This window comes from Agrilus planipennis, unplaced genomic scaffold (genome assembly GCF_000699045.2).
Source record: "Agrilus planipennis isolate EAB-ADULT unplaced genomic scaffold, Apla_2.0 scaffold308, whole genome shotgun sequence".
In the NCBI taxonomy this organism is placed as follows: Eukaryota; Metazoa; Arthropoda; class Insecta; order Coleoptera; family Buprestidae; genus Agrilus; species Agrilus planipennis.
In genome coordinates, this window is record NW_020439143.1 from 9,955 (window position 1) to 22,601 (window position 12,647).

The 12,647-nt window shown below is 29.8% G+C and overlaps 2 protein-coding genes and 1 long non-coding RNA gene across 4 annotated transcripts in view; 1 reads left to right on the forward strand and 2 right to left on the reverse strand.

Annotated features, from left to right (window-relative positions):
* Window positions 1–2,911, reverse strand: part of LOC112905425 — a 6,273-nt gene extending 3,362 nt beyond the window's left edge. For both annotated transcript variants that reach the window (XR_003231777.1, XR_003231776.1), the window contains exon 1: window positions 2,774–2,911. This is a non-coding gene — a long non-coding RNA (uncharacterized LOC112905425). The remainder of the gene's footprint in view (window positions 1–2,773) is intronic.
* A 1,288-nt stretch (window positions 2,912–4,199) lies between these two features.
* On the forward strand, window positions 4,200–5,802 carry LOC108741466 (inhibitor of growth protein 4). Its single transcript, XM_018476286.2, has 6 exons — window positions 4,200–4,510; window positions 4,564–4,754; window positions 4,830–4,989; window positions 5,074–5,244; window positions 5,374–5,510; window positions 5,618–5,802. Exons 1-6 carry the CDS (start codon window positions 4,474–4,476, stop codon window positions 5,717–5,719), a joined length of 798 nt encoding a protein of 265 aa, XP_018331788.1. The 5' UTR covers window positions 4,200–4,473; the 3' UTR covers window positions 5,720–5,802.
* Window positions 5,803–6,991: 1,189 nt separating this feature from the next.
* On the reverse strand, window positions 6,992–10,443 carry LOC108741468 (sodium-coupled monocarboxylate transporter 2-like). Its single transcript, XM_025977821.1, has 3 exons — window positions 10,290–10,443; window positions 8,358–8,536; window positions 6,992–8,011 (listed from the first exon to the last, which is right to left on the reverse strand). Exons 1-3 carry the CDS (start codon window positions 10,380–10,382, stop codon window positions 7,714–7,716), a joined length of 570 nt encoding a protein of 189 aa, XP_025833606.1. The 5' UTR covers window positions 10,383–10,443; the 3' UTR covers window positions 6,992–7,713.
* Window positions 10,444–12,647: the final 2,204 nt, after the last annotated feature.

A 12,647-nucleotide genomic window follows, 5' to 3' on the forward strand; every position in this document is an offset into this window, starting at 1 on the left:
TATACCGACATAAATAAATAAAAAATGATTGCCACTGTGGAATTATCAAAAAGTCTAATGTTTGTTGTGATTTATCTTATAATGAACCTTGTCTACACACTGGGATTAACTTCCCTTGTGTAGTCATGCATTGTGGCACGTAAATAAATAATATCATTTTCCAAAAAATGTAATAATGTAATGTACTATAGATGAACATATTTTAACTTAAAAATTAGACTCAAATATTTTTTTATTTACTGAGGCAACCTAGGTGCAACGACTACAGCTTTGAATAGATGTTTAAAGGTGAGGAAAAGAACTTTTTTTATAAAAGTATACATTTATTAACCATGTAATTGAGCCAATCTTTTAAAACAAATAAATTCGAATTCACTGCAATAGTTCTCTACAGAATTTAGATCATTCTTTTTATCAAAAAGCAAAAAACTAAAACATTATTATCATGAACCATCAAAAAACTAAGTAATATTTTGCTATTATATAGACAAACATTGCTTATAAAAGTTTGTTTTCAATATAAATGACTTACTTCCTTGGTGTTTGTCTCTTTCATAGTCTCTTTAATTTGTTTTCAATTCCGATGCAATTTAAAATTCTTACATTTTAAAATTCAGTTAAAAATTGTATAAGAGATTTTACTCTACGACAGATGTCGTGACCATATATCATAGAATACATATACACGTATTTATTGTAATGTAGTGTCTAAATAATGGCTAAACGCTACACGGACTTTTTTAATGCNCATAAATACGAAATCCGATATAAGAATAAAATGTCATTGCTGAAATTAAAATAAAGGTTTCTTAAACTTTTTTACATTATTTTCATTTTTATAATTCTCTTTTGTGTACTTTTAAATTATTATTAACTAGTGACCCGCCCCAGCTTCCCACGGGTGCAATGCTGATACTAAATATATTTTTGCTTTGTTTAGATTATTATCGAAAAGGGGAAATCTTCAAAAAATACCTCCTGAACATACTAAATATGCTACAGGATGTCTTTATATACAACATTCACAGTTTCTTGTCATTAGGAAATACAAAACGGCCTCCCGGCCGTTACCGCCGCAATCGCTATGTCCCTGCATTTTAAATCTGTAATATCTTCAACAATATTCATTTAAATTACATGTTGTAGGTCTATATTGATCTATATTAAATGCACAATGTATTTTAAGTGCTTAATTGGATAGGAATTAATGCTGTATTGCCTACAATCGCTTCGTAAATAAGTCATTATTTCTCATAAAAAGTAAAGGATAAAAATGGTTATTGTGGATTATCCCTAAGAGATAGACATATACCATCCCGGACTTTTTCGTAGACCCTTTTAAGATGTACAATATTGTGGTACATTATTTTGATCTATCTCGTAGGGTTCAGCCAGCGTTTGCAATGTAAGCGCAAAAAATGTGTTTATTTACGACAACACATTAGAAACCTCTATATTATGCATGTATTATACATATAAACCTTCCTCTTGAATCACTCTATCTTTTAGAAAAAACCGCATCAAAATCCGTTGCGTAGTTTTAAAGATTTAAGCATACATAGGGACAGACAGCGGGAAAGAGACTTTGTTTTATACTATGTAGTGATTTACGATAATTAGATCAGTTGTTAAATTTTCAGCGCTTCTGAATTTTTGTAGAATATAAGACACACATTACAACCTGTTTTTTTTTGCGCAAAGTTGCATCAATATAAAATTTTACCATTTTCGAATAAAACTCATCATTTATCCATTTTTAATATGTCGTGAATTAGATACTATAGCCTATTTTAAAAAACACGTTACATTTTTTTTACTTCACGTAATCACGTATTAATTAATCACCCCACTAACATATACCCTTTTGTTTCGTGACATACAGTTATTCATTCATGAATTATACGAATGCATACTTGCATCATCTCTTTATGTTCATATGCATGTATATAAATATTTTAATACTACTAAGTATATACAGGATGTACACCCGTTGATTTGATCTGATCTAAATAAAGAATAATAATAATAATAAAACATATCTTGAATTCGAATTGCTAAAGGCTTTCGCGGCCAGTAGGTGAATTGGTGCTGTCCTGATTCGGGTCTAAAGACCGTCGTAGGTTGGAGTTGATTCCTAACGTTTCGCTAACACGAGTGGCGAATTTCTTCAGAGGTTCTTTCACCTCCTTTCACCCTGAATCACCTCAGCATCAATTTATCTTGGATTCATTTAAATGAAATTTTATTTTCACGATTTGTACACTTTTTTCGTTGAGGAATTTTATATGCACAATTCATGAGCATTTTTCAGTTTTTTAAAAATGTAATTTAAGAAATTGTAAAATCTGTTTATAAATTATAGTGCACAACAGTTGTAAGCGGAATAATAATTAAATATATAGTATTCACACCACCATAGATGTTCAATGATGAGTGCATTAAAAAATCTTAGTCAATTAAACTGCCCAAATGAGCCCCTTTTTATATTATAATCCACACTATCATCATCAAGTTTTTGAAAGATGGTGGGCGTTTACTGTTATGTAATCATCAGACATAACTCAATAGAAACATGAATTATCAAGGCAATAATGGGTACTTCTTAACATCCACAATTAGAGTAGTTCATTATGTTATATTTATTAAAGATTATATTGAGCAATATATCTCAGACAGACCAGAACAATTTAAATTGGCTCTAAGACATTTTTGCACAACCTTTAGTGGTGTGATATCCAACTTTTTTAACATCAAATCTATTAAGAACACTCACATTTGATGATGGGTGTATTTCTTGCAAGGTTTAGGCTTTGTTTTCAATGTCCAATGTCGAATATTTCTTCATTATTTGACATTTACAAAGTGCTGAAGTCAATTATCTACAGCAAAATACATTGCAAAACTCAAGGGCCTGTAGGAATTAAGCATCATGTTAAAAACAGTTTACTAAACACTTTTGATGGAATATCAATGGAACCAACTGTTTTAAAGAATTGAAGTAGATGCTCAACATGCACTAATTAAATTTTTTTTTCATGTACAAAAATTTTAAGATCATGAAAAGCAAATTAGATGAAAACTATGATATACACACAATGTGTATATTCTATCAAAAAAGTCATACCAAAAATAAAAAACAGTATGAAGCTTACCAAATTAAGACATCATGTTTTCAATACTACTAAGGTTCATCAGCATTTTCTTCATATTTTCTTTTTCCTCAATGGTTTTTAAATTCACACAAAACTGTTCAACCTTTTGTTCTTGATACTTTTTAAGAAATTGGAAACACTTTTGCATTGTTGCTCCTATATATAAAATGGTGATGTTTGCTTTCTTCTTTTCAATTTCACTTATTAATGGTAACGTACTAGTGATTAATTTGTGAGGTCCATGCCTTACACGGATTATACCAACTCGAGTTTCCTTATTGCAATATTTTGCTACAAATCCAGTTTTACATGCTGCAACACCAAAATCACCATGAAGCTGTTGTAATCTTTCTAAAATAGCATTATACAAGGTACTGTTGTTCAGATTCAATTTATTATGTTCTTCTTTAGTATTTTGCTCATTAATTTGGAATATGATGTACCTAAAAATTAATTAAATCAGTTAAATAACAGTGAACATTAAATAATGATATGTACCTATTTTTATGGCGCACCATTTTAATTGCAAGTTGATATTATATTCTTTGTTTATTATCATTACAACAAACGTCTGCGGTCAGTTTTCCACATCTTCCAGTAGAATACAATTGTTGAATAAAATCATAGATAATAGATCTACAAAGGGTAGAATAAAATGATAGAGCCACGGTAGATTACGAATGGGAGCCACTAATCACGAACCAAAATTACGTGCATAGAAGCACATGCAAGATCGATGAATAAACATTGACAAATGAATGAAGACTTAATCTAATCTATGGACTTAAATCCATAGGACCATAGCATCCATAGACTTAATCTATGACCATAGATTATGGTTATATGTTAATAACCAGTTGTGTGAACTGGCACCTGATATGATTAATCCTCCGATTTAAATATTACCAATAAATTGTGCGTCTAATTCTTAGTATAAGATATAATTCTTGTTTATGGACTGTAGTTATGGACATAATTGTCTATGGACATAATTAATTAAATAGAATAGCACTGTCCAGCTCTATGATCCAGCTGCCAAGCTGCCAAGTTTAGGTTAAATGACCTGACGTCGGTTGTTCATTCACATAATGTGTTTATATTATCAATGTGTGTTTATTTTTCATTAGTAATGTAGCATTTAAGAACTAAACGGAGTTATAAAAATTATATTGTTTGTCGTTTTATTAGGAACGTGTTGCGCTGAAATTAAGATAACTGGGAGTTTTGCAGTTAAACAGACATTAATAAATAGGTATATAGTTATCTGAAGAGAGAATAATATCAGCACCTTAATTTGCAACCAATTGTATTACATAGCGCAATGACTTCGGCTTTGTACTTGGAGCATTATTTAGACAGTAATGGAAAAATACGTTTTAGAAAACACAAATCTAATTTGAAGCTGTTCTAGGTTTGGAACATTTACCCATAGAATTACAACGAAATTTTACCCTAATGAGAGACTTGGATACAAGGGCCCAAGGTTTAATGAAGAATATTGACTCATTAGCTGATAATTATCTGCGAAATCAGAAAAATTTAATACCAGAAGAAAAGAAAGAAGAGCTAGATAAAATACAAAGTCTCTTCAACAAAGCCAAGGTATAAATGAAGTAATTTTGTTGATCCTGTTTAAAGCAAATAAATTACAGAGAAGTAATTCTTTGTTAACTATAGGAATATGGCGATGATAAAGTACAGTTAGCAATACAGACTTACGAATTAGTTGACAAACATATAAGAAGATTAGATTCAGATTTAGCAAGATTTGAAGCTGAAATTCAAGATAAAGCAATCAGCCAATCTAGAAATCAAGAAGAAAATTCTGTTGGTAAAAGTATGTATAGTATAATTATGTTAAATATGGTTATATGTATCTTAAATTAGCACATTATTTTTATATAAAATTCACTTTAAACAGAAGGAAGGAAGAAAATTAAAGATGTTAAAGATAATAAGAAAAAGCGGTCAGGGAATTCGAGTGAAGAAGATTCAACTGGTACAGGAAGAGGAATAAAAAAGAAAAAACAAAAAGGTTCAAGTACTATATCTGCCATCAGTGGTGGAACAGTTTCTGTTACAAAAGCTGCAGGTGAATTTTACAACTTATATGAATATGATCCTAGTTTTATTTCCTTATTTTCTTATTAATGTTTCAAAAACAGGAAGCAATAAGTACTCATGATTTTAGTAGAATATTTATTGACTTTTATGCTTATAGATGCAGTTTTGCCAGCACTTGCAGGAATTGCGCACCCTAGTGATGTTTTGGACATGCCAGTAGATCCTAATGAACCTACATATTGTCTTTGCCACCAAGTGTCTTATGGAGAGATGATTGGCTGTGATAATCCAGATGTAAGTATAGTGGATATTGTTTCCATTAATTTGTGAATTAAATGTCTAATAAATTTGTTATAAGTTGTTAATTTGGTTTGTTAACAATTTATGAATTTATATTTCAGTGTCCAATTGAATGGTTTCATTTTGCTTGTGTTGGTTTAACAACAAAACCAAAAGGTAAATGGTATTGTCCAAAATGTACTCAAGATAGAAAAAAGAAATAAGCAGTTAAAGGCAATCATTCCACCTAATTTATACAAACTAAATTTCTATTTATAACTTTTTTATTTTGATTAAACATGTATTTATTTGGAAATAAATATAAACATTTTTATATGATTGATTTTCCTTGACATCAGCATATTTATAATAACAATTTACTAATAAGTAACCATTTCACATTAAATTTAGAATGTTACCGTTAAAAAAATAAATGCTTGTTAATTATTCTGAAATATTACCATTATGAAAACTACATTTTTATAATCAAATCACAATTACTGTCTCGTATACAAATACGTATAAGAAATTGCAGTTAAATTTTTAAAAGACAATTTCTTTAAATGGGTATACATTAAAAAAAATAAAGAAAGAAACAAAAATCCATTTGAGTATATTATAATATATACATATAAAGTCGTAAATTAATTAAAATTACCTTCCTTTAGTAAAATTCTCGAAATTTGACTACAAATACGAATAATAATCATTTAGTCTCATTAGATGGCTTTACTCTAAACATCCTGTGTATTTATTAGTCATGGGTAGTGTCACAATAAATATTTTCAATGTTTTTGAGTTTTTTTTGCGCTTAGGGGCTGTCCATATTATTATAATTAAGCAATATTAATTAATTATTGACTCCCCTCTACTAAATAGGAGAGTAACGTCTGAAAACTCCGCCACATTTTGTTTTATAGCAGTTTTGTAGTTTTAAGTTTGAATTTAGAACTTATCAAGAGGAATCATCTCTCTTCCCAATTTGCTAAAGTTATTTGTGGATGATCCCATATAGGTACTTACATTCTTACATGCATCTTTCATTTGATACCCTCGTGCCTGTTCACGATACTCGGGAAAGTACATACTCCAAGAACTAGAACTTTTTCGCGCCAAAATTTATGGTGTACGTTTTACTCACGCATGTCTAAGACATGCAACCAGTCATTCCGCACCTGTTTTCTACTTGCATTTGATCGTATTTCTGTTACAAAAAATATTTTGCGGAAACAGGAAGTCAAATCTCTATAAATAGTTGAATGTTTTATCCTTTACTTTATATAGAACCTGAAATTCATAATGAACAACCGAATTAACAAAACAAATTTCCACTTTAAAAGTGGTGGTAAAAAAATCGGAATGAATTCAGTATGTATTGTGTCAGAATCAAAACGGATATTAGAAGAATATCGTAATGTATTTACATTTATGTTAAATAACAAACCATTTCATCAAAAAATATTTTATTATATTAAATATAAACATTTGTACTTCGTATTACTGCATTATTATATAGAAACGAATGGTACGGAAAATACATTTTCTATATAATGTTGATCACTACTTTCCTGTTAATAAAAAAACCATAGCAGCTAATAAAAAAAAATATTTTACCTACCTATTTTTGAGCAAATAATATACAAATAATTTGATTACCGATAAAAAATTGTTCTTGAAACTCACCGGCTTTTTATTTTTAAAAGTTTGATGTAAATAATACTTGAGGTCATATATGTAGGTACTTATTTTATAATACTAATAATTCAGTACTTAAAATATAATTAGACTTAATTTGCATTCTTATAATTATGTACAATATTGTACTTTTTAAATGTTAATTAGGTACTTGCTTGTATTACATCGTAACAAAAAATAAAAAACAAACTAATATATATACATGCATAGATTATAAAAATTTTATTAACTAATGTTGTATTAGGAAATTAGGAGTTCACTACGTTTTATATTAATAGCGTAATATATATATAAACATTACAATTTCTAAACGGAGTGGATATAATTTTTTATATCGAGAAAAATTTTTTGTAACAAAGTGGAGAAAGTAACAAAAAGAATTGATGGATAATACAAAATTGTAAAATGTTACCATTTTTACCAGAAATAACCCCTTTGTCAATATTTTTTAAACACTCAGTACACGATAATAAGCTTACATCAGTCTGGTAAATAATAATTAAAAACGAATCAAGAGAAAAAATTACTTTTTAACATTTTCATCGCTTAAATCTACTGTTACATTAACCATGCCCTTAAGTGGAATATTATTACAGTTTTGTGGTTTAGTTTTTAAGGGAATTTTCAGCCATTCTTTTAAAAATACTGGTAAATTTTCGTAAGTACTCTTAGCAGGAGGAGATAAAAGTTCGTCATCGACATCTGCCGGGTTTTGGGGACCGGTTTGGAATGATACTATCAAACCTATGATTATTGTTAGAAAAAATCCTACTGCCGAATACCATAAATACGAAATCCGATATAAGAATAAAATGTCATTGCTGAAATTAAAATAAAGGTTTCTTAAACTTTTTTACATTATTTTCATTTTTATAATGACTTTAATTGATTTTAAAGCCATAGGAAGCGCCATATTGCAAAAAACGATTTTTTATGAATTTTGACCTTGAATAATTTTTGAAGCGACGGTGATTTCGTGTTCCATTTTTAATTCTTTTTTCTAAACACGAAACTAAATCGATAAAAAAAAGATGGTAACTAATTTTTTTAAACATAAAAACCTAATTTTACTGGACTATCAGCATGATTCAACGAGAGGTTTTTTCGTTAGATTATACCAAAAAGAGCTTTTAACAACTCAGAACATGTTTGTTTTTCCTTACTTACCCTTCATCAGCCACATTGTTATTAATATTTTCTATGCCAGTATCGTTCATGCAAAGACAATCTTCAGTTGATGTTGGCTTTTTCAGTAGTTTATAATCGCCATTTGCAACTGCCACTTGCTGTCCTAAAGCCATCCATGAAACCATTGCAATAGCAGTTATAGAACCCACTAAAGCACCCTAAACAATTTTAATTTAAAATTTGAGGGAATATCATGTTTCTTTTGTATTTCTGAACAAGTGCCAGATATGCGAAAAATCGTTGCTATGATGTATTTGTAGTAGTAGAATCAAATGATTTCCTATTTCAAATACTAACTTTGAAACTGTTCTGAAAAATCTATTCTAAATGCAAAATGCAAAGTAGATACTTATCTATATTATTCATAATCACCCAGAATTGAATACTTTAATGAAGAAAACTGAATAAATAAGTAACTGGCTTTGATAAAGCTCCCAACCTTGGATACGTTGTATTTTGCTAATAAACAAGAATATTTACTGGAAAAAATTCTGAATTTCTTCATTTAAGTAGATACTTATTTTTCAATAGCTTTTCAAAATTTTTATAGTTGTTTATCAATAAAATTGTTCTATTGTTTTGTTGTTTATTGTAAAGTTCATATAGGGATACGTGAAATAGGCACACACTACCTTTTGGCAAAATTTGTAAACCTGGGCAAGGAACTTTATACAGGAATAGCATGTGGATCGTATAATTGTTTAATAAAATCACAAAAAAGCGTTATGAAAATGAAAAAATATTTCATAATGGAGTATCTGCAGTTTTCTCCTCGTTTAAAATCCAATACAAAGTTGACAAAAGGCTATAGAGCCTTCTACAAACATTCTGAACTGCATTTCCATTACGTATTTTAAGATGATTGTTTTACATTCTTATATAAAAGGTATATTTGGAAAAATTAGAGAATTGTAAACAAGAAGTTTCTACGAAAGCAATAAGTAAGTATCTAAGAACTGAATTCTGGAATGAAAATTTATTCACGTCTAATATTCAAAAACATCTGAAGGATCTGCTCTGGATTTCTTTTTTACATATTTTATAATTTGACCGAGACTGAAATCGTGTTTATCTTCGATAAAATTCTTTTTTTAACGATTTGTGCCAATACATGATTGTGCAATCAACCACATTGTATAATGAGACAATTCAATTAATTAAAGTAGAAGACTCACCCCAATTACCACTAAAATAATTTTATTGAGCGGACACGTGTTTCGCCCACTTCAAACGTGGGCATTACCAACGCGAGACTAATATCATATATAAAAGAAATTGCTGTCAGCACTCCACAAAGTAGTATTACGTAGTTAGTATCAGCAATTTCTTATGCTGAAGTGTACGATGTGTTGCATACATATTTACAAACAATTCCTTTAAATTTAATTTTTCAAACAATTTTTAACACAAAGAAAGCGATTAAACAAATTGTTCACAAAAGTGAATTTCGACCACTCGAAGCAATGGTTCTAGCAGTTTTGAGCTCACAGAGACTGATAGGGGGGAAGAACTTGTATATTTAATACAAATTAAAGTATTCTTNTTATTAATTTACCACAGTCTCCTTGTTTCTATTTTGAGACGATTCAAATTGACTCAACTATGGTGGAAACTTAGTTACGTGAGTTTGGAATTAGTACAAACCTTTTTAAAAGATAATAATAAAAAAACTTTTAATAACTACTACAAATACATATAGAAATTAAAATTTAGAAAGAGCATTTTAATTCAACGCATTTTGGATTAAGTACTGTAGAAGATACTTAAAACAATTGGCTGAATATTTTCCACTCATAGCGGTTTAATTTTCCAATGAAATTAGTTATTAATAATTATAAATTAGTAGTAAGTAAGAATAGCGTCAAACCGAGCTTACAAGAAATTGTAATTGCTCTGTCTGAGTTTGAGTACCTTTGAATTGGCGAAAGGAAAGAACATTCCCAAAGAAAACAGCCCTAATGTAATTCCACCAACCATACCATTAAAGCTGAGGGCCACTTGCATTACACTTCCCAATTGTTCTACTACGAAAACCTTAAATGCAAATAAAATTTATTTTAGTGAAAAGCAACATTTATTATTCTGTTATTGTAGTTTTCTTTTATATTATATATATATTAAGTATATACACTTTTTTTGTAAGAGAAAGAAGGAAGTAGCTATACATTCGTAACAGAAATATAACAGGCGCCTAATTTACAATTCATATCAACAATAAATAAAGAGCAAATATGTATTGAAGGTAAACAGTAGAACGACTTTTTAATACGGAAGTGTTTATAGATAACATACATGCTACATGTACCAAAACAATAAGGTACATCAGCATCATTATAAGATCGTCAGTTCTAAGACTGGTTGGACACGCACCTCCACTCCTTCCTATCCTGAGCTAATCTTCGCATTTCTCTAAAACTAGAACATCTCATATCCTTAATTATTTGGGAACAGTAATCTAATCTAGGTCTACCTCTTCTCCTCTTAACTCCTTTTTCTGCCACTAATATGTCTCTGACTAGACCTTCATGTCTAAAGTGTCCTACCAACCTATCTCGCCTATTTCTGATTGACTTCTATAGACTGCTTTGTTCTCCTATTCTATCTACTACCTCTTCATTTCTAATCTTCTCTATCCACGGTATCCTCTTCATTCGGTGGTAACACCACATTTCGAACGCTTCTAACCTTTTCTTTTCCGCCGCGCCCACCGTCCATGTTTCGCACCCGCACAGCGTCGCGCCCCAAACACATACCTTCAACAATCTTTTTGTAATTTCAAAATATATCGTCCGCGAGCATAGAAATAAGTTATTTTTATTACACGCGACTCGACCCTGCGCTATTCTCTGCTTTATATCCTTACTACTCCTTCCGTCCTAACTTATCTGACTTCTTAGATACTTAAAATCAGCCATTTCTTCTAATTTTTAGCCTCCTATCTTTATATTCGCTCTTTCACTACTTTTTCTTCCCTTGCATACCAGCATTTTCATTTTACTTTTATTTATTTTCATACAATACTGTTTTGTCAATACCGCTTCCATTTTATTTAAAGCTATCACAAACTTCTCTTTGCTAGATGCTAAAACTGCTATATCATCTGCAAATCTAAGCATACTAATCTTTTGCCCGTGTATATCTATCCCTACAGTTGTACTATCTTTAATGATGTTGACACTGTATAATTCCACTAAAAGTTCATTTTACTTGCGCTAGAAACGTTACCTATTTTATATGATTTATTTATTCTTAAAATGAAAATGTGCAACAACAGAGTAAAAAGAGATGTGATTAATTTAACGTTCCCGTTTTCACGGACTCGTTTCTACTGATATGTGTTGTCCTCTAATTATCTCACGGTATACCTATTGCACACCTGCTATTACAAAGGTATTACATGCATCATCAAAATCATCGCCGTGGCTCATTTTGCTGTGCAAGCAACTAGGATATAAAAAACCATTTTTTCACACAGTCCAGGTTCAATCTTGTTTATAATTTCTTGTAGTCTAGATAAGTTTTATTTCTTGTAATTAATATTAATAAATTTTTAAAAAGTCGATTTTGTCCGTCGAAAAGTTANTATAGGTATCCTAATTTAATTTTTCTTGTTCTAAAATTATATTTATTTACCAGAAATATACATCTGCATAGCTGGAGAGTTATTAAAAGCAATATCGATTACCTGTTCGTAGGACTGGAACACAAAAATTGATCCAGTATTAGCGAAGTTATTGTATTTGCTTATAAGTAAAAAATTTTGCTAGATATCTCAACAATTCGGAAAAATGAAAATTTAAAATACTTTTGTTTGGATGCAGTAACAATTTGAAAAAAACCTTATATGAAATTTAATTACGAAAATTTTTCTTTCTCATGATTAAGTCAACAATTTCTGAGATACATGCCGCAGTTAGCACTTTATGTTATTTTCTTACGTAATCGTTGAAAACAACACGTGTCATTTACCCAGTTAAGAACCTCAAGAGATAACGACATAAACATTTTTCAAGCAGTTCCGTTCACAGTTAACCCCGCTCCCTGCGTCGACATACTTTTAGCATTTTATCATTGTTACTTTTTCGTCGGCTAAAAGGTATTTCATATGTAAAAACATTTTCTCTGAAAAATAACCGATAAAAATTCAATCAACAGACACGGATTGAGGAGAATATTTTCATTATTGAATTTAGACCGAATTTTTATTATTCATATTTATTGTATTAATTCCGAAGATAAATGAAAATTTATCTGGATAGGGTGGCTTAT